Source organism: Rhinoderma darwinii, chromosome 13 (assembly GCF_050947455.1).
Source record: "Rhinoderma darwinii isolate aRhiDar2 chromosome 13, aRhiDar2.hap1, whole genome shotgun sequence".
NCBI lineage: Eukaryota > Metazoa > Chordata > Amphibia > Anura > Rhinodermatidae > Rhinoderma > Rhinoderma darwinii.
Window position 1 is genome coordinate 28,274,850 of NC_134699.1, and position 26,435 is coordinate 28,301,284.

At 41.8% G+C, this 26,435-nt stretch overlaps 2 protein-coding genes across 9 annotated transcripts in view; one reads left to right on the plus strand and one right to left on the minus strand.

The window, feature by feature from the left end:
* The window catches only part of EZH1 (enhancer of zeste 1 polycomb repressive complex 2 subunit), a 519,099-nt gene that overhangs the window by 153,213 nt on the left and 339,451 nt on the right, over positions 1-26,435 (minus strand). For 7 of the 8 annotated variants that reach the window (XM_075847032.1, XM_075847027.1, XM_075847025.1 and 4 more), the window contains one exon: positions 10,551-10,624. The exons of the other annotated variant lie outside the window; for it this stretch is intronic. The gene's annotated coding sequence lies outside the window, so the exon portion shown is untranslated. The remainder of the gene's footprint in view (positions 1-10,550; positions 10,625-26,435) is intronic. 8 annotated transcript variants of the gene reach the window in all.
* RAMP2 (receptor activity modifying protein 2) overlaps positions 15,945-26,435 on the plus strand; it is a 61,701-nt gene continuing 51,210 nt past the window's right edge. Inside the window, exon 1 of the mRNA XM_075847036.1 lies at positions 15,945-16,005. Coding sequence (XP_075703151.1) covers positions 15,951-16,005 — 55 coding nt within the window. The 5' untranslated portion in view covers positions 15,945-15,950. The remainder of the gene's footprint in view (positions 16,006-26,435) is intronic.

Genomic DNA, 26,435 nt, shown 5'->3' on the forward strand with positions numbered 1-26,435 from the left:
CACAATGTACTGTACCATTAGAACACTGGAGTGATGGTTGCTGGAAATGGGCCTCTATACACCTATGTAGATATTGCATTAAAAACTAGATGTTTGCAGCTAGAATAGTCATTTAGCACATTAACAATGTATAGAGTGTATTTTTTATTAATTTAATGTTATCCTCATTGAAAAAAAACTGTGCTTTTCTTTCAAAAATAAGGAAATTTCTAAGTGACCCTAAACTTTTGAACGGTAGTGTCTCTCTCTCTCTCTATATTATATATATATATATATATATATATATATACACACATACATCCATCTGATAATCTATGTGCCTTTATGATAAACTTCAAGCTCATCTCTAATGTAATGAGGGACCAAGCATCCCATTCTGTCTGCAAAAACCTCTATTCCTAATGTCCAGTAAATGTGCCTCTCCCTTGTTAAGGACTCTCAAGCAAATGAAATACCTGATCACCGGTCATATGTACACGTCTGTGTCCGGACAAATTAGGAAAACTGCTTTTCTTCCAACACACACTACAAGATTACCTCTTCCTATCAGGGGCGTAGCTTAAGTCTCTTGGATCCTGGTGTGAAAGTTCAGCTTGGGCCGACCTCCCTCTTCCCAGCAACTTCTCTTTACGGCCGTAATTCGTTTTTACTAAAAATTATTTTACTTTTTGAAATACAGCTGCTTTGTATTCTGCATATAGAGCAGCTGTATCTTACGGTGAATCCTGTATCTGTCAGGTCTGCGGGACTGACGGGTTCAGTGTCAGCGGGACCTGCGTGTCAGATAAATGTACACAAGGCCCCCGGGACCAGATGGGTTACACCCTAGAGTTCTTAAAGAGCTTATTTCAGTTATTTCTGTCCCCCTCTTCATCATTTTTAGAAATTCTCTAGTGACTGGCATAGTGCAAAGGGAATGGCGCAGGGAAAATGTGGTGCCTATTTTCAAAAAGGGCTCTAGGTCTTCCCTGGGTAATTATAGACCAGTAAGCTTAACATCCATTCTGGGAATGGGAGTCTGTAGCATAGTAAATAGTAGAGCGGGGAGATACCTCCCTGCTCTGCAATAGCGTTCAATAGTATCTGCGTCCTAAGGACGCAGATACTATTGAATGCTGCGTCACTACCGCTGTAGCAGCCATAGCTGCTGCTAGCGGGGACACAGGGCATGGGGGGGCTGTGACGGCGGGTAGCACAGGCCCCCCTAATGTCGCAGGCCCTGTAGCAGCCGCAATGGCTGCTACAGCGATAGTTACGCCGCCTCCCCAGCAGTGTGAGCACCCAGTGGCTGAGTGGGCCCCCCCACCAAGGGCAGTGGGACCCGGCACTTGCCCGGGGTCGCAAAGTGCTGACGCCGGCCCTGCTTAGGGGCACGGAGCAAGTGCTACCGCTGGAACCCCTATAGCTACGCCACTGCTTTCTATATGGAAAATCACAATAAAGAGATATCACGCAAAACTGCAACTCTATAGTTTTTATAACAGAAGAAATGCATATGTCCATTAAAGTGAACCATGTCAAAACTGTGAAACCCCTCTATCTGATATTTAAAAAATTCCCCAGTTCCCATAACATTATATTAACCAATTGCAAATTTGAGATTACATAAGCCCTTTGAGTGTTTACATTTTCAAAAAATTAACACTATAACCATTTGTTTAATATCAGCAACACTGCCATTAACATTACTTTATCCATGCTCACAGTCAAAGGTGTAGGTACACAGGATGTTTCTGAAGTGCCTACACACAGGATTCCTAGGATTGCCTAATATTTTAAAAATACCCTGAAATAGGCCATACCTGCTAAAAAAAATAAATGCTGTTTTATTCTTAACTGAAAAACCTTTGCTCCTGTCCCTTACTGACGTTTCATAGGATCAGAGCAAAATTTCTAAGTATAATTATTTTACAAAGCTCACATATTTAAGGGTATTGCCAAATCTCAGACAACTGTTAAGGCAATCAGTCTCCAGGAAAGACCCATTTAAGAAAGAGCATCTATTAGATGCACTGTAAAGGATCTCCCAGACACAGCTTCTGTGTCGACGCCCGTGGTTAATCAGTCTGCATCTGCTCCTAGGTCTGATAGAGTGACTCGATCTGCTACCACTCAGGCTGGTAGACTGTGGAGTGGGAGAACCTATCACAGCCTGGCCAGACGGAGCTAGCTCCCGCCCTCGGTGTAATTATACCTTCATTTCCTTCTCTTCCTTTGCCTGTGATTCTGTCTTGTTACCTGGCTCTGCTGTTCCTGCTTGTACTATTGACCTCTGCTTCAAATTGACCCTGGCTTTACTGACTACGCTCTTGCTCTGCGTTTGGTACCTCGTACACTCCTGGTTTGACTCGGCTCGTTGACTACTCTTGTTACTCACGGTGTTGCCGTCGGCAACTGCCCCATTTCCCTTAGCTTCTTTGTATCCTTGTCTGTTTGTCTGTCGCGCACTTATTGAGCGTAGGGACCGTCGCCCAGTTGTACGCCATCGCCTAGTACGGGCCGTGCAAGTAGGCAGGGACTGAGTGGCGGGTAGATTAGGTCTCACCTGTCTGTCTCCCCACCCCGACATTACATAATCACAGGCCCATATACCTTTTCTACCCTGGTTCCTACACAACTATGGACCCCCTTGAGACCCTGGCTCAGCAAATGCAGGGTCTCTCCCTACAGGTCCAAGCCCTGGCTCAGAGGTGCAACCAGCGTGATGCTAACCAGGTAGTGCCCTCCACCTCACCTCTTGAACCCCACCTCAAGTTGCCGGACCAGTTCTCAGGGGACTGGAAGACTTTTTTCTCCTTTTGGGAGAGTTGTAGGCTCTATTTCCGATTAAGACCCCACTCCTCAGGTTCTGAGAGCCAGCGAGTGGGTATAATTATGTCCCGGCTCCAAGACGGCCCCCAAGAATGGGCCTTCTCCTTGGCTCCTGACGCCCCTGAACTTTCCTCTGTTGACCTTTTTTTCATCTATGACGAGACTGAGAAGACTGCCTTTGCCGAGAGTCAGCTGGTGACCTTACGTCAGGGTAAGAGACCCGTTGAGGAGTACTGTTCTGACTTTAGGAAGTGGTGCGTAGCTTCTCGGTGGAATGACCCTGCCTTGAGGTGCCAGTTTAGATTGGGTCTGTCGAACGCCCTGAAAGACCTATTAGTTAGCATCCCTCTTCTGACTCTCTAGATCAGGTTATGGCTTTAGCGGTATGACTTGACCGACGTCTCAGGGGACGACGACTTGAACGTTTTTGTGCCTTCTCCTCTGGCTCCCGAGGTTCCGTTGCTTCGTTCTTCCACAGGAATCTCGGATGAACCAATGCAACTCGGGGCCTCTGTGTCTCAACAACAACATAGAGAGCTCTGCAGGAAGAATGGTCTCTGCTTCTACTGTGGGGATGACAAGTATCAAGTGAACAACTGTCCTAGGCGTAAGAATAAGCAGCCGGAAAACTTCAGCGCCTAAGTGACCATCGCGGAGGTCGCTTGGGCGCACAGGTATTTCCCGTGAATATGAAACCTAATAAGATCTTGCTTCCCTTTCAGGTCTCTTTTGAGGGTAGGTCTGCCACCGGCAGTGCTTTCGTGGAATTCAGGGTCTTCTGCTAATATTATGTCTGTGGAATTTGCTATGTCTCTAGCTATGCCATTGATTTATTTGCCTAAACCTGTCCCGGTAGTGGGTATCGACTCCACTCCACTTGCTAATGGTTATTTTACGCAGAATACCCCTGTTTTTGAACTCATTGTTGGCTCCATTCATTTGGAGCAGTGCTCTGTACAGGTGATGCAGGGATTATCGTCCGATTTGGTTTTAGGCCTTCCTTGGTTGCAGATGCATAATCCCACGTTTAACTGGAATACTGGGAATCTTACCAAATGGGGTAATGAATGCATGACGTCTTGTTTTTCTGTTAATTTTATTTCTCTCCCTGAGGAGGTGAACACTCTACCTGAGTTTATTCAGGACTTCGCTGATGTTTTTTCTAAAAAGGCCTCCGAAGTGTTACCTCCTCATAGAGAATACGATTGCGTAATCGATTTGGTACCAGGAGCTAAGCTCCCTAAGGGTAGGAATTTTAATCTCTCTTGTCCTGAACGTGAGGCCATGAGAGAATATATCCAGGAAAGCCTGGCCAAGGGTTACATTCGCCCCTCTACTTCTCTGGTAGGTGCTGGCTTCTTCTTCGTAGGGAAGAAGGATGGTGGTCTTAGGCCGTGCATCGATTACCGAAACTTGAATAAGGTCATTGTAAGGAACCAGTATCCCCTTCCTTTGATTCCTGATCTCTTCAATCAGGTCCAGGGGGATCAATGGTTCTCTAAGTTTGCTCTTCGGGGGGCTTATAACCTTATCCGCATCAAAGAGGGGGATGAGTGGAAGACCGCGTTTAACACGCCCGAAGGTCATTTCGAATACCTCGTCATGCCCTTTGGGTTCTGTAATGCTCCCGCGGTCTTCCAGAATTTCATAAATTCGATTTTAAGAGACTACCTGGGGGTATTTCTTGTAGTGTACCCTGATGACATACTTGTGTTTTCCAAGGACTGGTCCTCCCACATTGAACATGTCAGGAAGGTGCTCCAGGCCCTTCGGGAAAACAAACTCTTTGTTAAATCCGAAAAATGTGTGTTTGGGGTGCAGGAGATACCATTTTTGGGTCAAATCCTCACTCCTCATGAATTCCGCATGGACCCTGCCAAGGTTCAGGCTGTGGCTGAATGGGTCCAACCTGCCTCCCTGAAGGCGTTACAGTGCTTCCTGGGGTTTGCTAATCATTACAGAAGATTTATTGCTAACTTCTCGGTCATCGCTAAGACTCTTACGGATCTTACTCGCAAAGGTGCTGATCTCCTCCACTGGCCTCCGGAGGCGGTCCAGGCTTTTGAGAACCTTAAGAAGTGCTTTATCTCTGCCCCAGTGCTGATTCAGCCTAACCAAATAGAGCCATTCATCGTGGAGGTTGACGCATCCGAGGTGCGAGTGGGTGCGGTCTTGTCCCAGGGTACCAGGTCCCTCACCCATCTCCGTCCCTGTGCCTACTTCTCCAGGAAGTTCTCACCCACTGAGAGTAACTATGATATTGGCAACCGCAAACTCTTAGCCATTAAAAGGGGCGTGTGAAGAGTGGCGACACTTCTTGGAGGGAACTAGGCACCAGGTAACGGTCCTTACCGACCACAAGAATCTGGTTTTCCTAGAATCTGCCCGGAGGCTAAACCCGAGACAAGATCGATGGGTGTTGTTTTTTACTAGATTCAACTTTGTGGTCACCTATAGGGCTGGGTCTAAAAATATTAAAGCTGATGCACTGTCACGGAGCTTCATGGCCAGCCCTCCTTCGGAGGAAGATCCTGCTTGTGTTTTGCCCTCAGGTATAATCATATCCTCTGTTGATTCTGACTTAGCCTCCGAAATTGCGGCTGATCAAGGTTCAGCTCCCGGGAACCTTCCTGAGAACAAGCTGTTTGTTCCCCTGCAATTTCGGCTAAGGGTACTCAGGGAAAATCATGATTCTGCACTATCTGGCCATCCAGGCATCCTGGGTACCAAGCACCTCATTGCTAGAAACTATTGGTGGCCTGGGTTGCCTTAAGACGTTAAGGCCTACGTCGCCGCTTGTGAAATTTGTGCCAGGTCCAAGACTCCCAGGTCCCGACCAGCGGGCTTACTATGTTCTTTGCCCATTCCCCAGAGACCTTGGACCCATATCTCCATGGATTTTATCACCGATTTGCCTCCATCTCAAGGCAAGTCGGTGGTGTGGGTTGTAGTAGACCGCTTCAGTAAGATGTGCCACTTTGTGCCCCTCAAGAAACTACCCAATGCTAAGAAGTTAGCTACCTTGTTTGTCAAACACATCCTGCGTCTCCATGGGGTTCCTGCCAATATTGTTTCTGACAGAGGGGTACAATTTGTTTCATTGTTTTGGAGAGCCTTCTGCAAAAAGTTGGAGATTGATCTGTCCTTCTCCTCGGCCTTCCATCCTGAAACTAATGGCCAAACTGAGAGGACTAATCAGTCTCTAGAACAAAATTTAAGGTGTTTTATCTCCGTCAATACGATTGGGTCTCCTTCATTCCCCTCGCCGAATTTTCCCTTAATAACTGGGTCAGTAACTCGTCAGGGGTCTCCCCTTTTTCTGTAATTTTGGGTTTAATCCACGGTTCTCCTCCGTTTCACCTGGTGGTTCCAACAATCCCAAGGTAGATGTAGCTCATCGGGAACTGTGCACAGTCTGGGACCAGGTTCAGAAGAACCTAGAGGCATGCCAGAGCATTCAAAAGACTCAGGCAGATAGAAGACAGAACGCTAACCCCTTGTTTGTGGTCGGGGATCTGGTGTGGCTGTCTTCAAAAAATTTGCGTCTTAAAGTTTCGTCCCAAAAATTAGCTCCCCGGTATATAGGGCCGTACAAGGTCATTGAGGTTCTTAACCGTCTCCTTCCGGCAGGAGTTACCCCCGTCTTTTCAAATACACGTGTTTCATGCCTCCCTCCTGAAACGCTGCTCCCTGTCCTTGGCTACCTTGAGGAAACCTCTGGTCCCTGTTCTCACCCCTGAAGGGGTAGAATTCGAGGTGGCCAAGATTGTGGACAGCAGGATGGTCCAAGGCTCCCTCCAGTACCTGGTCCATTGGAGAGGATACGGGCCTGAGGAGAGGACTTGTGTACCCGCCCGGGATGTTCACGCTGGGGTATTGCTCAGGAGGTTCCATCTTCGGTTCCCCAATAAGCCAGGTCCACCTAGGAAGGGTCCAGTGGCCCCTCATAAAAGGGGGGGGTACTGTAAAGGATCTGCCAGACCCAGCTTCTGTGTCGACGCCCGTGGTTAATCAGTCTGCATCTGCTCCTAGGTCTGATAGAGTGACTCGATCCGCTAGCACTCAGGCTGGTAGGCTGAGGAGTGGGAGAACCTATCACAGCCTGGCCAGACGGAGCTAGCTCCCGCCCTCGGTCTATTTATACCTTCATTTCCTGCTCTTCCTTTGCCTGTGATTCTGTCTTGTTTCCTGGCTCTGCTGTTCATGCTACAATTATTGACCTCTGATTCAAATTGACCCTGGCTTTACTGACTACGCTCTTGCTCTGCGTTTGGTACCTCGTACACTCCTGGTTTGACTCGGCTCGTTGACTACTCTTGTTGCTGTGGGCAACTGCCCCATTTCCCTTAGCTTCTGTGTACCCTTGTCTGTTTGTCTGTCGTGCACTTATTGAGCGTAGGGACCGTCGCCCAGTTGTACGCCGTCGCCTAGGACGGGCCGTGCAAGTAGGCAGGGACTGAGTGGCGGGTAGATTAGGGCTCACCTGTGTGTCTCCCCACCCCGACATTACATGCTCTATAAAAAAAAGACATCAATCATCATTCAGGATGTCCATTTAAAGTGCATGTTATTTTTAAATAAATGGTGAAATCCACAGCAATTTAGTGCCACATTAAAAGGTTGGGCCTCTTTATGAAAATCTTACGAAATGTATTGGAAGTGTAATTTTAATAAACATACTAATATGTTTATCAGAAGTTCTGGGCCGTTTTTGCTCATTCATAAGCCGCATTCTCGTTATGACATCTGCATCTTCAGAACGCACTCCACTCCCATCCATAATATGGCCGCAGATGGAGGACCAGATGAATGTAACGAGACACAACACTCTGCTCCCTTCATTGTAACACACTGCGTCCAGGAAACTGGCCAATGTAGAATGTATGTTATCTACGAAGTGGTAAAAGAAAGAATTGAGTCTAACGTGCCTTGGAACTTGCAGCTTATATATTATAACACGCGTGCCATTTTGTTAAATTTACAGCAATTTCCAGCATATTTAAAGACTCAAAAATTCAGGCATCCTATAACAGTACTGATAAATCTCCCCCAATGTATCAGAGGCTTATTGACAGAGCCGTCAGGTTGAAAAATTAATATATTGTTATTGCATAGAAGTCAGTGTAGAAAATCAGCCTTGTTCCTAGCATGTTGTGAGAAGGTAAAAACGTCCCTATTATTTTTGGATGAGAAAATTTTTTTAAAGTTTCAATACATGCACAGAGGAAAGATTTCATATGTGTAGACATCAAACCTATACCAACATATGGAAATTATTTCAACTAAGATTGGAAAAGGAATACTCTAGGGTGCTGTCCTCTGACCTCCTCTTTCCTCGGAGGCTGCGAACAAAGGTTGAAAGTGTTTTTGTTTATGCAACAAAATTTTGCAAGACAGAGCACTGTAAAGGTCATTTTATGAACAAAGAATTTGAAGAAGTATAGTGTTTTTACATTCACAAATGCAGCTCTATTTCTTCCAAGCATAAATAAATTAAGTTTTACTTTCAAGTTTCCCTAGGAAATCTACCCTGTGAATGCATTAAAGGTGTTGTCCAGTCCCCAAAAAATTGATGGCCTATACTAAGGATAGGGGTCCAACTCCTGGCACCCCCTGCCGATCACCTTTTTGAAGGGGCTGCATCACTCGTATGTTCACAGAATTACAGCCTTCTCCCATTCACTTCAATGGGAGAAGGCTGTAATACTGCGAACCACCACAAGTGTTAGTGGTTTAGAGTGTGAGCAGCAAAGGAAATGAAGGGGAAGCAGCGCTCGTGCGAGCGCTGCGGCCCCTTTTATACAGTTGATCAGCAAGGGTGCGGGAGTTGGAACCCAACCAATCAGATATTGATGGCCTATGCTGAGTATACGCCATCAAATTTTTGGGAATGGACAACACCTTTAAATATAAAATTTTAGGATCCTCATGAGCAATGTCAATGTATATTATTCAAATCAATATAATGACACCAGGTTGTATGAGCTAAATAGATTAACGGGGCACGTGCCTAAGGCAAAACACTCTAAAGAGACAAAATAAAAGCAGCACATTTGGGGAGCATTTGATGAATATTTAGGCATACTTCTGCTAGCAAAACGTAAGTATCCTACTTTCTTAATTTCATTTGCGGCAGTTGGGCACAAAATCAATAATATTAAATATTGAATTACAAGATAAAATGTAGCCACCAAAAATTAAATTAAATATATCTATGTACATTGCATTTTCTGTTAATATAAAAGTTATGTATTAATCCTGTGCTGCTTCTACAAGTGGTAAATCATATCCTACCATACCAGTAACAAATTTGTGCCCTCTTTTATTTTTCAGTTTTTTATTTCTGGCATAGAATTTTGCGGGTCCGCTTGACAAGGAACAGGACAATATGATGTGATGTCACTTCCAGTTCTCCACACTTCTCTGCCAAAAATGTGAAAATGTGTCCGTTTCCAACTTCGGAAGATGACATCTTATTCTTATTAATATCTGAAATATTCTTCCTTCCTGCTGATTCTTCTGCTGAAACCTGCACGTATTACTCAAAGAATGTCTGCAGACCTAAACAGGGTATGACCCTGTGAGCACATGGAATCATTAAAAATTTGCTGCAGGAATACATTATTAATTTGTACAGGTTGTAGAGTGCTATACTATATTAACTTTTAACATAATATTTCCATTAATGTACCCATTCACTCTGATAGGATTTTTCTGCCATCACTTGGGGTTCTGTTTGTCTGTAAAAACAGTTTGATGACCCTTGGCACCCCAATGATCAGCTACAGATGCACCACTGTGCCTGGATAAACACTAAAGGGGTACCAACCAATCACACATTAATGGCCTACACTAAGGATAGGCAATTCAATTGTTTTTCCGAAAAATGCCAAATGTTCAATCTGCTTTTCTTTTCAGTCTTGACGCTAGTATGAACAGAGCCAAATCTACCTGTTCACATGCGAAAACCTAAATCGAGACGCATGCACGGAAGCCGCCTCTGTTAATGTACAAATATATCAGATGCCTCACTCCCTGGAATTCAGACCTGTTGACTGACAACATGATGTAAAACACTACTTGGCACTCTAGTCCTGCCTGTGGAAAACTTAAAAACAGTATTGCCATCAAGACAGTTAATGGACTGAAATTACAGAATTTCTAGCGCTCAAACTTCCTGACCATTTGGACCTCCACCAATCTAGAGAATGGGGGATACCTGTGTCCTCCATTCCTGGTAGGGAGGGGGAAGTGCACTACATCACCATCCATTATTCTGAATGGGAGATAATGAAGCATGTGCAACTACCTCTACACTAAAAAAAGGCACTTGAATTCCTGGAATTTGTGGGCATCTCATCATTGAAAATCCTCACTGAGCATACATTTATGTACACTATTGTTATGCCAACATTTTACATATCTGAAGTGGCAGCACTGGTATATTGTCTCTAACAAAAAATAGGAAGCAGTTTGCATTTATTTTACAATGTGCTAAAAAGAAAAAAGTGCCATTGCATGAACAGTCATGTTTTTGTACTTGGATCTGGCTGCCAAAAAGAGTTCCATTTCTAAACCTAATTTATGTAGACGTGACAACTTCTCTTTCGTAATCATGAAAATGTGAATGGTAAAATGTGTTAATCTCATGAACATCTTATTAATGTTTACAATGGTCGCACAGGTCAACCAGGCTCAATATTGAAAATAAATAGAGAATTAAATATCATTAATCTAACCTCTCATGAGAACACAGGACGTTTCTTCCTTCTGGCAAGAAATGAATATATTTTTCACATGGGCAGGTGTAGCCCTAAAAAGAACAGACAGAAACTGCAACATTTAACACCCAGTAACATTAAAGTACTTGATATAAAATCCACAGTTAAAATATTGAACATTCAATTGGTGGATAAAATCACATAGATTAGAAATATTAATTATTAACATGGCAACTGTAATCTGTAGTGTATATTAGACAAGCAACATGAAGACCAAGGAGCTCTCCAAACAGTTGTGAAGAAGTATTTATCAGGGATTAGTTATATAAAAAAAAATACCCAAGCTTTGAACATCCCACTGAGCACCGTTAAATCCATTATAACAAAATGGAAAGAATAAGGCACAACTACAAACCTAACAAGAGAAGACCATCTACCAAAACTCACAGACCGGGCTATGCTATGAGTGGTACAAACCCAACACTTCTCCTCACCCCAAGAATACCATTCCCACAGTGAAGCGTGGTGGTGGCAGAATCATGCTGTAGGGATGCTTTTCATCCTGGGGGACTTGAAAACTCATCATCAGGATTGGAGGAAAGATGGTTAACCGTAAACACAATGCAAATCTTGAGAAAACTTGTTTCAGTCTGCCAGAGATTTGAGACTGGTTTGGAGGTTCACCTTCCAGCAGGACAATAACTCTAAACATACTGATAAAGCTACAGTGGAGTGGTTTAAAGAGGCTGTCACCAGATTATAAGTGCCCTATCTCCTACATAATCTGATCGGTGCTGTAATGTAGATAACAGCAGTGGTTTTTATTTTGAAAAACGATAATTTTTTAGCAAGTTATGAGCAATTTTAGATTTCGTTTCTTAAAGACCAACTGGGCGTGTTTTTACTTTTGACCAAGTGGGTGTTGTAAAGAAGTGTATGTTCTCATTGTTCCATCCCAGCTTCTTTCACTGCACAATCACACTGTGCTGTGGATCATGTGCTGTGCTGTGGATCATTTTATCTATATATAGATATATAGATAAAAATAGGCAAAACTCCAAAAGATTGAGTGAAAATAAGTGGATTATTTATTCACCCATGTGTGCGACAAAGTTTCAGCCCTCACTCATGGTGCACAAAGTGAGTATAAATAAAAACATATGTTCATGTGCATAAGTACATATAACAAATATCAATATAACACAATAATACATTTAATTTATGAATAATGTGTCAATATCAAAAAGTGTATTATAGTGCATACAGTTTTTGATATTGGCACGATGAATATAAATCATGTATTTTTAAATATTTCGACACGGTTTTATAATTATATTTATTAGAACACAAGAAAATGGCGAAAGCACACTGCAAACACTAATGCCACTTAAGCCACTAAATATAAATAAATATGCCTTACTGCTGAATCTACTTACAATAGTGAGGTTCTTAGTGCACATTTTGATCAAATTGTGTGAGCCCACCTGCCACGACAAGGTGCCCTCTTATATTATTAGTAATATTTATTATATTTATTAGTTATACAGTGTCATTATGCAAATTAACACTTATTCAACCATATTTCAATATGTCCTGGGGATAGTAAAACTAGGAAACTCACTTCTAGAGAAGCATCTGGTTGTACTCGTAGATGATAGACTAAATAATAGCATACAATATCAATCAGCTGCATCTAAAGCCAGTAGGATACTGTAATGTTTTAAAAGAGGCATGGACTCAGGGGACAGGGATATAATATTACCACTTTACAAAGCATTATTGTGGCCTCATCTGGAATATGCAGTCCAGTTCCGTTCATAGAAAGGATTCACTGAAGTTGGAAACGGTACGATAAGAGCCTCACAACTGATAAGGGATATGGTGAATCTTAGTTATGAGCAAAGATAAAATTATTTACATTTATTTAGCCTTGAGAAGAAACATTAAATGGGAACATGAAAAATCTGTATATTAATGGCCCATACTAAAAATATGGTAAAATAGCTGTTCCATGTAAAATCCCCTCAAAAGACAAAGGGAACTCCATTCATCTGGAAAAGAAAAGGTTCAATATCTCCAGAGTTGTCAAGCCTTCTTTACTGTAAGAACTAAGAATCTGTGGAATAGCCTACCTCAGGAACTGGTTTTAGCAAAAACAGTTAATGGCTTCAAGAAAAACTTGTTGTATGTACTGGAGGAAGAGGTCGGACCGACCTTGAAAAGCGTTGGACATTCATTAAATCATCCTTTCTATTTGTTCTCATTTTGGTGGCGCCAGTGGATCCCGCATTTTTCATTTGCTTGGTGTTATATAGTTGAAGATCCCGGGATGGAGGTCTGCAGGCGGAACAGCAACCACGCTGATCGGAGGTCTGAGAATATGCCTATACATGCATCCCAGAGTTGTGCCTGCTGTTTTGCACAACTCTGTCTGGTGAGTGCGGCTCAGTCCACCCAGTGGATTTTCTTACCCTTCTCTTTGTTACTGCACTATGGATCGCTTTTTGTGTTAATTTAAAAAATTGACCCGACCCCTTAACTTTATCCACATCTTCTCAATTGCCCTGGTTGAACTTGATGGACGTGTTTTTTTTTTTTTTCAACCGTACTATGTAACTATGGCTTATTTTAAATTGCATTACTGCTAAAATTATTATAGTTTAAATGTGAGGTTATTGGTGTACATTTTAGTCAAATTGTGTGAACCAACCTAATGCTGTCCTGAGCTCTTGAAGAGTCCTAGGAGATTGCTGATGTCTTCGAAGAATGTCCTATGCATGTTTAATAGGGTTTCAATAGGGGAATGGCCTTGTCACTCGAAGCGCCTGATCCTCTGTTTTTAGGTTGTCCTCTACTATGGCACCTCTAATTTTCCGTCTCCTCAAGATAAACCGGGTTTACTGAGAGATCACGTTACAGCTGCCCATACATTAGAAGTCAATAGAGAGGGGAGGTGGAAAAAGGAGCAGGAGAAGAGTGAGAGAGGTAGAGAAAGACACAGATGCTGCTGCAGCTTTCTAGTAAGCATTAAATCTCATCCAGTGCTGGATTCACAGCTGCTCATTAATGCTGTAGAATATCCTCCATGTTGCTGCAGCTTCTATATATCTAATTGAGATAGAGCAAATGTACAGTGAATAGAAGACATGATAGCAGTTAAGCTTCACCCATTAGCTCAGAGAAAACTGAAAATTAGAGAAAGAGCCTGCAGAGGGGAAAACTGCTAAAAAATGCAGTTAACAAGTCATATAAATGGTCAGATATAGTGTTATTCCTCATGTGAACATATACCAGCTTATTCAGAAAAGTTAGTTACGCTTTAAGATATCCCTTGACACAAACAAGTACCTGAACACATATTTCTTGTGAAGTGTTATGTTTTACCCTGTGTAAATTGTTATTTTTCCAGGTCAGAGATGGTAATGCTATTCAGCAGATACAGCCATTCAGCCCAACAGCAGTACTGCTCCAGCAACGACCATGGCTTTAAATGTTGCCAGATGTATAGTCCAAACTTTCACGATCTAAGAGCTTGACGCAAGATCCAAAATATGGGGTCACATTGTGTTAAATCACATGTTATGACCTGGCACAATGTGCTAATGGTATAAGGGTTTTCTACTGAACAACATTTTGGCCTTCAGTATTGGAGTACTTTAAATATAAGTGGGTCATAAACTCCCATCCTGTAGAAGATGCAATAAAAGAAGGGGGCATCAATATGCGTTAGTAGAGTTTCACCAAAGGAAATCCAAAATGTGGATTTCCTATGGTTAAACTCTGCCAGTGCCCATTGATGCCCAGTTCTTTCATGCTTCTTCTACATAATCATAGATGGCAAGTAGGAATTACTCACAGACCTGGGGTGGAGCAGTGGCAAAATTTACTACCAATGTTGCAAATCAGAACTTGAACAACTCCAGAAGGTGAGTAGATGTCTCAACTTTCTCTTCTTTAACTTATGAAATGTGCTGCACCGTGAAGCGCATTGTGCTTTTTACTCTGCAACGAAATTAGACACCACAGCTCGAAAGACAAAGCTCTTTAAAGAGGCTCTGTCACCAGATTTTGCAACCCCTATCTGCTATTGCAGCAGATAGGCGCTGCAATGTAGATTACAGTAACGTTTTTATTTTTAAAAAACGAGCATTTTTGGCCAAGTTATGACCATTTTTGTAATTATGCAAATGAGGCTTGCAAAAGTCCAAGTGGGTGTGTTTAAAAGTACAAGTCCAAGTGGGTGTGTATTATGTGCGTACATCGGGGCGTTTTTAATACTTTCACTAGCTGGGCGCTCTGATGAGAAGTAACATCCTCTTCTCTTCAGAACGCCCAGCTTGTGACAGTGCAGATCTGTGACGTCACTCACAGGTCCTGCATCGTGACGGCCACATCGGCAGCAGAGGCTACAGTTGATTCTGCAGCAGCATCAGCGTTTGCAGGTAAGATCGACTTACCTGCAAACGCTGATGCTGCTGCAGAATCAACTGTAGCCTCTGCTGCCGATGTGGCCGTCACGATGCAGGACCTGTGAGTGACGTCACAGATCTGCACTGTCACAAGCTGGGCGTTCTGAAGAGAAGAGGAGGTTACTTCTCATCAGAGCGCCCAGCTAGTGAAAGTATTAAAAACGCCCCGATGTACGCACATAATACACACCCACTTGGACTTGTACTTTTAAACACACCCACTTGGACTTTTGCAAGCCTCATTTGCATAATTACAAAAATGGTCATAACTTGGCCAAAAATGCTCGTTTTTTAAAAATAAAAACGTTACTGTAATCTACATTGCAGCGCCTATCTGCTGCAATAGCAGATAGGGGTTGCAAAATCTGGTGACAGAGCCTCTTTAAGAGCAACTATTGTATCCGATAATTACCCCTCAGTGCAGAATATGCATCTGGTTAAACCAAGACAAGAGATTGATAAGACAATGACCATGCAACCAGAATGCCATTATGCCTCCAGAGAGAGACAGCAAATTCACCAATCTTTATTTTACCCAATTTATGTCATATCTGAAATGATACAAACCATCCTGAGACTTGTTTAGGAAATAGATGATTAGATAAATCTGTTTGTACTGGTTTGGCTCAAGCAGAAGACTTTGATAAATCGGCCTCTCTGCTCCTTAATATTTAACACAGATGCTGAGGCGAAGCCACGACAGTAACTGACAAGGTTGTGTTGAACTATTATAAACTTCTGGTGCAGTAAGCCCCTTTTTGCACGTCACGTCATATATGTTCAGTGACGGGTCTCCCGGTGGGAGGTCTGTTTCTAAGGCAGTGCTGAGTAATCTCATTATTTACACGAATTCTGTATTTGTGCAGGAAAAGGCTCCGCTTCCTGAAATCCTGTTCTCGCTTAATTCCCACTCAGCTGCTTGTGCTGTTTTAATAAGCTCAGAGAGAGAATGGAGAGTACGATTCTGTGCATGCTCATAAGCACGCTGTGCCTGTTCACTTGGGGTAAGCTTGTTTGTCCTGTCATGTCTCTTATCTCATTTAGACATAGCACATCTGTTTAGTGTAACTCTTTTATTGTGTTCCTTGATTTAATTTCCTTGAAAGTTGGATTCTAGAGAAAATTATCTGAGAGCAACTTTAGGAAAGCATCTATGCATTGTCTCACATACGCATCTTGCAGCCTTCTTCCATTGTTATACTATACTTTAAAACTAGCAGCTTTCTCAATAAAGAGCTGCAATTCAAATAAGTCTCTTGGCGTTACTCTCCTGCGATTAAGACTTCTGCTGCCGGAGGAGGTAAGCACCATGTTATCTGGTTAAAAAAAATAAAAAAAAGTGTTCAACTATTGGAAAGTATCATTCTTGCTCCAGGGGATTTTTCTTGTAAGAAGCAGCATGTTTTATTGTTCTCTCAAGCTAGTAACCTCTTGCTAAGGAATCACAGAGCTGCTTTTCATTAGAGTTGTTTGAAGACCATGTTTTCTTGTTTGTATGAACTTGTATACAATACATGGATTAGTGCATAACATTTCTATGGTCCCATCTTGCTCTTGCAGCCTTTTTGTATTGTGTAAGGTAATGGTTTCTCCAAAAAGAGTGGATTAATATATAGCTAAGTTTTGAGTTTGCAGTATATTATGTTTAGTGCCTTCCTAATTTATTGATTACTTGTGATAGGTATTGGCTTTCAAGTAAAAGATAAATGTACCCAAAGAGAGAAATTGACATGTCAAACTGATGAGTGATTGACAGATCGACTCTCTAAAAAAAAAAACCCACCTGCAACATTTTTCCTACTGCATTCAGTAATTCAAGACATAGTGATCTACACTGAATGCTATTCTGATTTCGTGACTAATATAGGTTTAGAATAAGTGTATATTTATAAGTCTTTGTAGGTCAGCGTCAGATGTAGTATTTTATTATTGCTCATATGAGGTCATTTCTTTTCACCATCATAATTTATATACTTGTGTTAAACTCACAGCATTTGCTACAAAGGCAGCGTGTATCTAATAAACCGCATCGGAAAGTATTAGGGTCTGCTCACTCTAGTATCTTGGCTTTCATCTAGAACGCAGCCATGACAGCTTTGGGGGACTTATAATGGGTTCCAATTGGTTTCCGTTGGGGTTCCAGTATTTTTCAGGGCAAGAATAGTGCATTCGACAGCGCTATTTTTGCCTTAAAAAAAAACCCTGACAGAATGGCAAAAAAGCCAGTGTGCATAGAGCCTTATTTTATACATTGTACAGTGTTGGAAAGTATTACTATCTATAATATTATTACACTTCTGTGCAATTTTATTTTACTATGGTTAATATTTTCATTACAGCTAAATTACAATTTGCACATTTGTAACAGCTATATCTATTATAACAGCTGTATACCCTTATAACATGGATTAACTAAAATGTAACCCTCCCAACTAAATCCTCATGTCTATATTATGAAAAGGATTTGTTCTTAATAGGACAACTTAACAAATAGCACAAAATGGCTATTAATTGATAGGATACAATAATTTTACCAATATAAATTGTATACACGGTCACCACTCAAAATCCACGTCAAAATAGGAAATAAACATACAAATGGGGCACCAAGAGTTTGCATTTAAAACTTTGTTTATGAAATGGCATTTATTAATATAGACGTGTCACAATGCCACCAAATGATTAGATAATCTTTAATTATCTGTATATCTTTGCGGATATTTCACGGCAATATGGATAATGTTGTTTTATTGGACCAGATTTAAGGACTGAGCTTCATGAAAATGGAAGTTTCTGTAGTTTCTTTAGGGCTTGTCCACACAATGGAATTGCTGCAGAAAATTTCTGCAGCCATTCTGTAGAAACTAGCAGGATTTCCGCTGTGGAAAAACCTGCATCATTTCCTGCGTTTTTTTACTGCAGAAAATGGTGCAGATTTTGCTGCATTATTCTCAATGTTGGGAGATAGTGACATCTCCTCTAAAAAACACAGCAATTCAGTCCACTTTCCACAGCAGGAATTGACATGATGCGGCACGAAAAATATGCAGCGTGTGGATGAAATTTGTTATATTATATCTCACCCACTTTTCTGCTACTATATGCTGCTGCGTATTTTATGTCCGCAATTGCGGACAGAAAATACACAGCAATTCCGCTACATGTGAACAAGCCATTATTACATATTTTCTTTTTATTGTAGATCACTAGTGGCAAAATAACACCCAGGTAGCGGTAGATAGAGTGGGCACGCATGGTTTTAAACGCTTCCCCATACAATGCCATTCAAATTGTTCTGCTTTGATAATTGCACACAGTAATAATTTGATGATATTCAGAAATCTTGTGACCACATTTACAGGAGGGGGTGGGGTCTGTTTCATTAGGAAAGCTTGTACTTATTCCAATACACAAGTATCCATTAGGAGAGCCAGAAACCTGAATGGCATGTCAAAACAATTGGACAAGAAAACGTGTCAATGTTTGTTATGAAACTGCAATAAGGCTATATTACAACCTGCTGGGGGATGGAGGGTGGTGAATGGCCCTAAACTTTCCAAGTCATCCTTTTTTTTTTTAAATAAACATACAGTGCAGTAACAGTGACAGTGCAGCAACACATAGAAGAAGTGGTGTGGACACAACATATTGTGAATGAAGTCTTAGAAAAAGAGTTAAATAAATATAGCTTACATAAACAAGCACTAGATATGCTCTTATTCTACAACATACCTCCGGTTAACATTTGGATTGTAAGTGGCCACCAACCGCAACCCCAGAGAAGAACAGAGTTTGGTTACATACATCTCAATTGTCACATAGAGAGGTCAATGTAAAAATCCCGCCAATATGGCATGAGATCTACATAAACAATCAGTGTCCCTGTATTCCTGTTGAACCCCTGTTAATGTGTTAAAGTGTATAAAAACAGTTTCCTACAGTGTATTAACCAGCACATGCCGCTTTTGTGACCTCTTGCATAATATACATACATAATGACTGGTTGCCTTTTCTATACACTTTTATGTTTCTGTTTACCTAGTGAATAATGCAGTAGTGAGATAACCAATAAAGGTCTGACAGATTAAAACGCTCATATAGACAATGATAATAAAAATTCTCATAACATAACATAGTATGTGAGGATGTAAAAAGGCATAAGTCCATTCAGTTCAGCCTATTATACTGTAATGTTGATCCAGAGGAAGGTAAAAAAACAAACATGAGGCAAAAGACAATTTTCCTTCCCGACAAAAATCCTTCCCGACTCCAAATATGACATTCAGAATAAATCCCAGGATCAACATCCCATCTACAGTAATCTAGTACTCATAACTTGTAATATCAATACACTCAAGAAAGGCATCCGGGCCTCTGCTTTTAGTGAATTCACCATGATAACTTCCTCTGGTAGAGGGTTCCATAGTCTCACTGCTCTTACAGTGGAGAATATCCTTCTATGTTTGGGTCGAAACCTTCTTTCCTCTAGATGTAGAGGATGCCTTCTTTTTATAGTTGTAGTACTGGGTAAAAATAGATCATAAGAGAAATCTATGTATTGACCTTTGATATATTTATACATAGGTATTAGGTCACCCCTCAGCAGTAGTTTTTATAAACTAAATAACCTGAAGTGTAAACAGTGATAAACTATGATAAATTTTTTTTTTAATACAGAATAATTCTTAGGCATTGTTCACATCTGCGTCAGGGCTCCGTTCCGATGGAACGTTCTGTTGGAACGGAGCCCTGACCGACACAAACTGAAACCAGAGATTTCCCTTGCGATCACCATTGATTTCAATGGTGACGGATCCGATACCAATGGTTTCCGTTTGTCTCAGTTGTGCAAGGGTTCCGTCGTTTTGACTCGATCAGAAACACTGCAATATTAAATGTAAATCGAAAACACAGGAAGACAAATAATGATGTGACATACAACCAATGGGAGTATTTAGCACATTGTATGCACTAGAGATAGACAGATAGCTGAGACATCACATGTATTCCCAGGATTACATGTGTATGCTACATTAAAGTGACTTTATTCCTGGATCTAAGGATTCATTTATTAGTAGTATGTTCTGTTCAGTTGTCCAAATTTACAAATTTGTCAAGAATACTGATATTATAAGATGTTAGTGATGTTTTTAGTTACTGTGCGTAAGGCTCTGTTCACATCAGTGTTAAAGTGTAGCTAAACAATTAACAAACTTCTGACATGTCATAGTGAAATGTCAGAAGTTTTAAATGGTGGGGGTCCGAGCACTGAGACCCCCACCAATCGCTAAAACTAAGCAGCTGAGCGCTCAGCCGCTCTGTGTCTGTTCGGCTCACAGGACAACAAGGAAGCAAAGAAAAATGGGGATTTCCAGAAAAGCTCTGCTGATATCTAGAGGGTTTAAGATCAATTTATTATTAATTGCATAGATAATTTGAATCTATAAATGATGTGGCTAAGTGTTTCAACACCGGTCTGGTGTCTTCATCATGGCCTGATGAAGACACCAGACCGGTGTTGAAATGCGTAGCCACATCATTTATAGATTTTATTTATTTATGTATTCAATTAATAATAAATAACTTTGATCATAAACCCTCTGGAAATTCCCATTTTTCTTTGCTTCCTTGCAGGAGTGTATTCTTGAAATTAAGCGGAGGTGATCCATGACCCACCGGTCGGGGATAGCAGCAGCTGACAACTTACTGTCCAAACGCACAAACTAGTGTTGTACCTAAGCATGTACAACCAGACAAGGTGGGCGCTTGTAATCCTTAAACGCTCACGTATAAACCTGTTGGATTTCTTGCTTGGTGTGGCGCCGAGTTAAGGCTTCCGTATAACGTAAGCCACAAAGTAGTGGCGGATCCATCGCATGATGGATACCAATGGTGCCGGACGGACCCCGCTGACCTACAAAGGGGTCTGTCGGGTCCTGTATACCACGTTTTGACTGGAAAAATAGCACTATATGCAATCTGCAATGTAGGCTTCAAAGCAGATGTGAACATAGCCTTATATTAGTATAACATGATGCTTCTTAGATCAAGTGTAGTTTAATACACCTGGACCCAATACCTCATGGCCCATTACATTATGTGTTAATGTCTATCAGGTACAGAATTTATACAGAGTATGAAATAAAGTATACAGGTATTGGTAGTTCATCAACCTGGTTTCTTATGTTTCAAGGAACCTTCTGGTTTTTCCAAGCGGTACAATTGTAACCTATTGCCTTTTCAGTTTGTGAATGGTTCTATAAATAATCTGCTGTAAATTTGGTTTTGCTAAAGTTCAGGAAAAGTATATACTTGGTTACAAACTGCTTCAAAGTCAACACATTGAATGTGATGTGCAGCAATACTTGTTATTTGTCCCATATCTGAGCATCTATCACTGAATAAAAAGTTAACATTGTATCTTAATCTATTTAAGGAAAAAAAAGTCACATGCATGAAAGGGTCATAAAGGCCTTTGAGGGGCCATTTTATCATTAGAACTACTTTTTATATAGTTGATACTTTATATATCAGCCCTAGTTTCAGGGGAAAATAGAGCTTCTCTCCCCACATTATAGAGCTGATCTGGACCGACAGCGATCCAGCTGCTCTAGCTCCTATTGGGTACACAGTGATCTCATAATAAGCAAGCGTCGTTGTGTATATTGCACGATCAGGAAAGAGGGTTTCAGAAAGAAATTGTCTCTGCCCTCTCTATGGAGAGTGTGTTTGACAGCCGGTTTCCCGTTTCTGCAGTGGCACCATTTATAAAGAGCGCTGTAGAGTCATATGCCAATCAGAGACTTACCCCAAAGCCACACAAATTATTTGCTGTCACTTTATCTGTCCGAACACCTACAACGAAGCGTTTTATACACAGGTGCATTGCACCGATTTACAGATGCTACATGGCAGCTAAGGGCAGGAGACACTAGAATAAAAATGAGGACCTTTGTTTTTGAGTATTTAAGCAACAATGTAAATTGAGCAAATTACATGTATTTGGTACGTTGTATATTTGAGATTATTATGTCATTGAAATTTCATTGGTTAAACTAGAAAAGAACATTTTTTTTTTTTCTGTTGGAAAATAAACACTCATATGTAGAGGAGGTGCAACAGTGATCATTAAAAAAAATTTATGCAAAAGTGTCTCAAAGAGCAAAATGTGAAGTTTGCCATTAAAGTAAGGGGGGGGGGGGTGTGAAAAAAATGACACAAAAATAAAATGAATAAGGCAAGCTCTCATCAACATGAGCGGAAATTGCACATTTCTTAGCTGTTAATGATAATATAAAGGGGTTGTCTGGTTTCTGCAAATTAATGTTATTTTTTGTATAATTAAAACAAACTATTTTCCCATATACTTGCTGTATTAATTCTTCACAGTTATTAAGATCTCTGCTTGTTGTAATTCAGTAGGAACATTTACTGTACTTCCAGTGGATAAAATCCTGTCCATGGGCATGTGATTGACACACAGGTGTACGGCTTGTTACAGTATATGTATCAGCGCTGTGTATTCTAATAATCACAGCACCTGTGTGTCCATCATATGACCATGGACAGAATTTTATCCACTGGGAGGAAACAATGAATGTTCCTACTGAATAACAAAAAGCAGAGATCTTGAAAACCATGAGGAATTAAAGGGGTTTTATCACGAAGGACATTTATTATCTATCCACAGGATAGGTGATAAAGGTATGATCGCTGTGGGCCCCACCACTGGGACACCCACTGATCTCTAGAACTTTAATTTTAAGTTTGAATGTAGCGTTGGATGTGCATGTGCGCTGCCGCTCCATGCAATGTCTATGGGGCTGTTTCCGTCATTCCCGTGGACTTTGAAAGCAGGGGAAGCTAAACCACTGCTCCATTCAAACTGGATCGTGCAGTGAGGAGATACAGAAGTTGGAATCCCTGTTCTAGAGTATGGAAAATATTATAACTTTTAATTATACAAAACAAAACAATTTGCAGAAACTGGACATCCCCTTAAATGCTGTCAGACAGCCTGTCCTTGGCACCCAGTCTCCCAGATTACCTAAACCATTGGATCAAGACTGAATGGGCACTCACCAAAGGGCAGAAGAGAGACAAGGTGGCTTTTCCTCAAACCACACTGTTCTGTAAATGGATTAGACTTTAGGCCTCATGCACACTTCCATCACCGTTTTCACGGATCCGTGTTTCCGTTATGGTTTCCATGTGTACTCCGTGTCCGTTCCGTGTTTCCGTTTTAAACGGACGTTGTGCTTCCATTTGGCTTACGTTTTTCACGGATCCGTTAAAAAAACAAAACGGAAGGTATTAAACTTAATTTGAACTTGTCACATGTCCCAGGAAACACCCATGGTGATCATGCACCATGCTTATGAGTCTCTCAACATCCATCTTCAGGAATTAATGTGTACTGTATGTACTGTGTTCTGTGTACTTTGGCACGCCCTGTCGAAGTGGGCATGAGGCCTAACAAAGAGAGGAGGACAATACCGGCACGATATCACTGTTGTCTTTTACATGTGAACGGTCTTCCCCGTAAGGCTCTATTCACATCTGCGTTGGGTTCCCGTTCGGACGTTCCGTCTGAGCTTTCCGTCAGAACGGGACCCTGAACAGACACAAACCGTTGTTTTGCCAAAAGCAATAGCGTAGTCGACTACGCTATTACTTCTGTCAAAACGACGGGACCGGTGCACAATAGAGACAAACGGAAACCATGGGCACCGGATCCGTCGCCACTGAAATCAATGGTGATGGAAACAGAAACCTCTGTTTTCCGTTTGTGTCTGTTCAGGGTCTCGTTCTGACGGAAAGCACCGACGGAACGTCAGAACAGGACCCCAACGCAGATGTGAACAGAGCCTAACTAATAACTTACAGTAAGAAGGACAAATTGTCTATTGCAATCTGCAGATGGGCCTCTGACTGTAAGTAAGTTAATCGCAGTGACTGGCCACCTCAGAAGACTCCCATTTAATCTCGATAAATCATAGGCAACCACTTAGACCAGTACTAATACTGTACATGTAAACCTGTGGGGCAGCTACCCAGGCCCACACACAATGTTGTGGAAAAGAATGATGTCCGTGGAGGCCTAGACTGCTGCCCCATAGGTTTCAACTTTCAGAGCAGTATCCCCCCCCCTTTCAATATGTAAAATGGAAGTGCTTCGCAAGGTGTTGACCGCAGATATGTAAAGTGCTAAAACTGTTGTGATGAGTATCTGCGTCTAACACACTGTGTTAGAGCGATCTGTAGCATTTGCTGCTTGCATACAATAGGGTTGCATGATGCATCGAAATATTGATACAAACGGTTCAATACCGTTAATTTGTGTATTTTGATACTAAGCTAACCGGCTGCACAGCTTAGTATTGTAACACATGAATTTAGTCAGAGCGGAGCTGCGGCTGTGTAATACAGCCATTGCCCCGCTCCTGACAACAAGTGTGTGCGCGCGGTCAGCTTGAGGTGATGCGTCTGGCGCTGCACTAACAAGTCTCGTCACTGAAGACAGAGAACACGGCGGGCGCACCCCAAAACACCCCTATGTTTTGTCTTCAGTGCCAGTGCAGCGCCGGCCGCATCACCTCATGCTGACCGCACGCACACTTGTCTGGAGCGAGGAAATGGCTGTATTATACAACCGCAGCCCCGCTCTAACGGCGGAGATCAGAGAAACCTCTGGTCTTATCCCCTATTTCCTTTAATGTTGCGATCTAAGCAGATCGCATCATTCAAGGGGAAAATTAAAAGGGGGATGGCCGTTTGAATCGCGTCACAATCGAGGGACATACCATATATGGACAGACAGCCCAGGGTCATTGAAGGACCCCAGGGCTGTCTGACCATATTTCCTGTAGTTAGGGCATACTTAAAGAGGCTCTGTCACCAGATTTTGCAACCCCTATCTGCTATTGCAGCAGATAGGTGCTGCAATGTAGATTACAGTAACGTTTTTATTTTTAAAAAACGAGCATTTTTGGCCAAGTTATGACCATTTTCGTATTTATGCAAATGAGGCTTGCAAAAGTACAACTGGGCGTGTTGAAAAGTAAAAGTACAACTGGGCGTGTATTATGTGTGTTACATCTGGGCGTGTTTACTTCTTTTACTAGCTGGGCGTTCTGATGAGAAGTATCATCCACTTCTCTTCAGAACGCCCAGCTTCTGGCAGTGCAGATCTGTGACGTCACTCACAGGTCCTGCATCGTGTCGGCACCAGAGGCTACAGTTGATTCTGCAGCAGCATCAGCATTTGTAGGTAAGTAGCTACATCGACTTACCTGCAAACGCCGATGCTGCTGCAGAATCATCTGTAGCCTCTGGTGCCGATGTGTCCTCGCTCGTCTGACACGATGCAGGACCTGTGAGTGACGACACAGCGTGATCTCTTGAGAACACGGCTGTGTCTGCACTGCCAGAAGCTGGGCGTTGTGAAGAGAAGTGGATGATACTTCTATACACAACGCCCAGCTAGTAAAAGTAGTAAACACGCCCCGATGTACGCACATAATACACGCCCAGTTGTACTTTTACTTTTCAACACGCCCAGTTGTACTTTTGCAAGCCTCATTTGCATAAATACGAAAATGGTCATAACTTGGCCAAAAATGCTCGTTTTTTAAAAATAAAAACGTTACTGTAATCTACATTGCAGCGCCTATCTGCTGCAATAGCAGATAGGGGTTGCAAAATCTGGTGACAGAGCCTCTTTAAAGAGGCTCTGTCACCACATTATGAGTGGCCTATATTGTACATGTGATCGGCACTGTAATGTAGATTACAGGAGTGTTTTTTATTTAGAAAAACGATCAGTTTTGACTGAGTTATGACCTATATTAGCTTTATGCTGAGTTTCTCAATGGACAACTGGGCGTGTTTTACTATATGACCAAGTGGGAGTTGTACAGAGGAGTGTATGACGCTGACCAATCAGCGTCATACACGTCTCTCCATTCATTTACACTGCAAATAGCGATATAGCTATATCACTATGTGCAGTCACATAAACATACTATAACGCTACTCATGTGTCATGACAATGAATATACATTACCTCCAGCCAGGACGTGATGTGTATTCATTCTCCTGACCACTTCTGTAGCGTCTCTGTGAGTTACAGCACAGCACAGCGAGAGCTCGCTGTGAATGACAGCTTACAGCGTAATCTCGTAACCTCTAGTATACAACACCTTTTTGGTGCGGAGTTAAGCTCCGTTCATTAACAAAGATCCATAAATGGAGCAGGGCAGCCACGAGAATTACCAGCAAACAGACTGTACACAGGCCTATATGGTGTAACTTCAACCATAATGTGGATGGCTACTGTACAGATTGTCGTTAGGTACTTGTAGATAAAGTTCCCACAGCACCATTTTAAAGGGGTATGTTGCTATGACTTTTTTTTCCCCTATAGATATTGCTA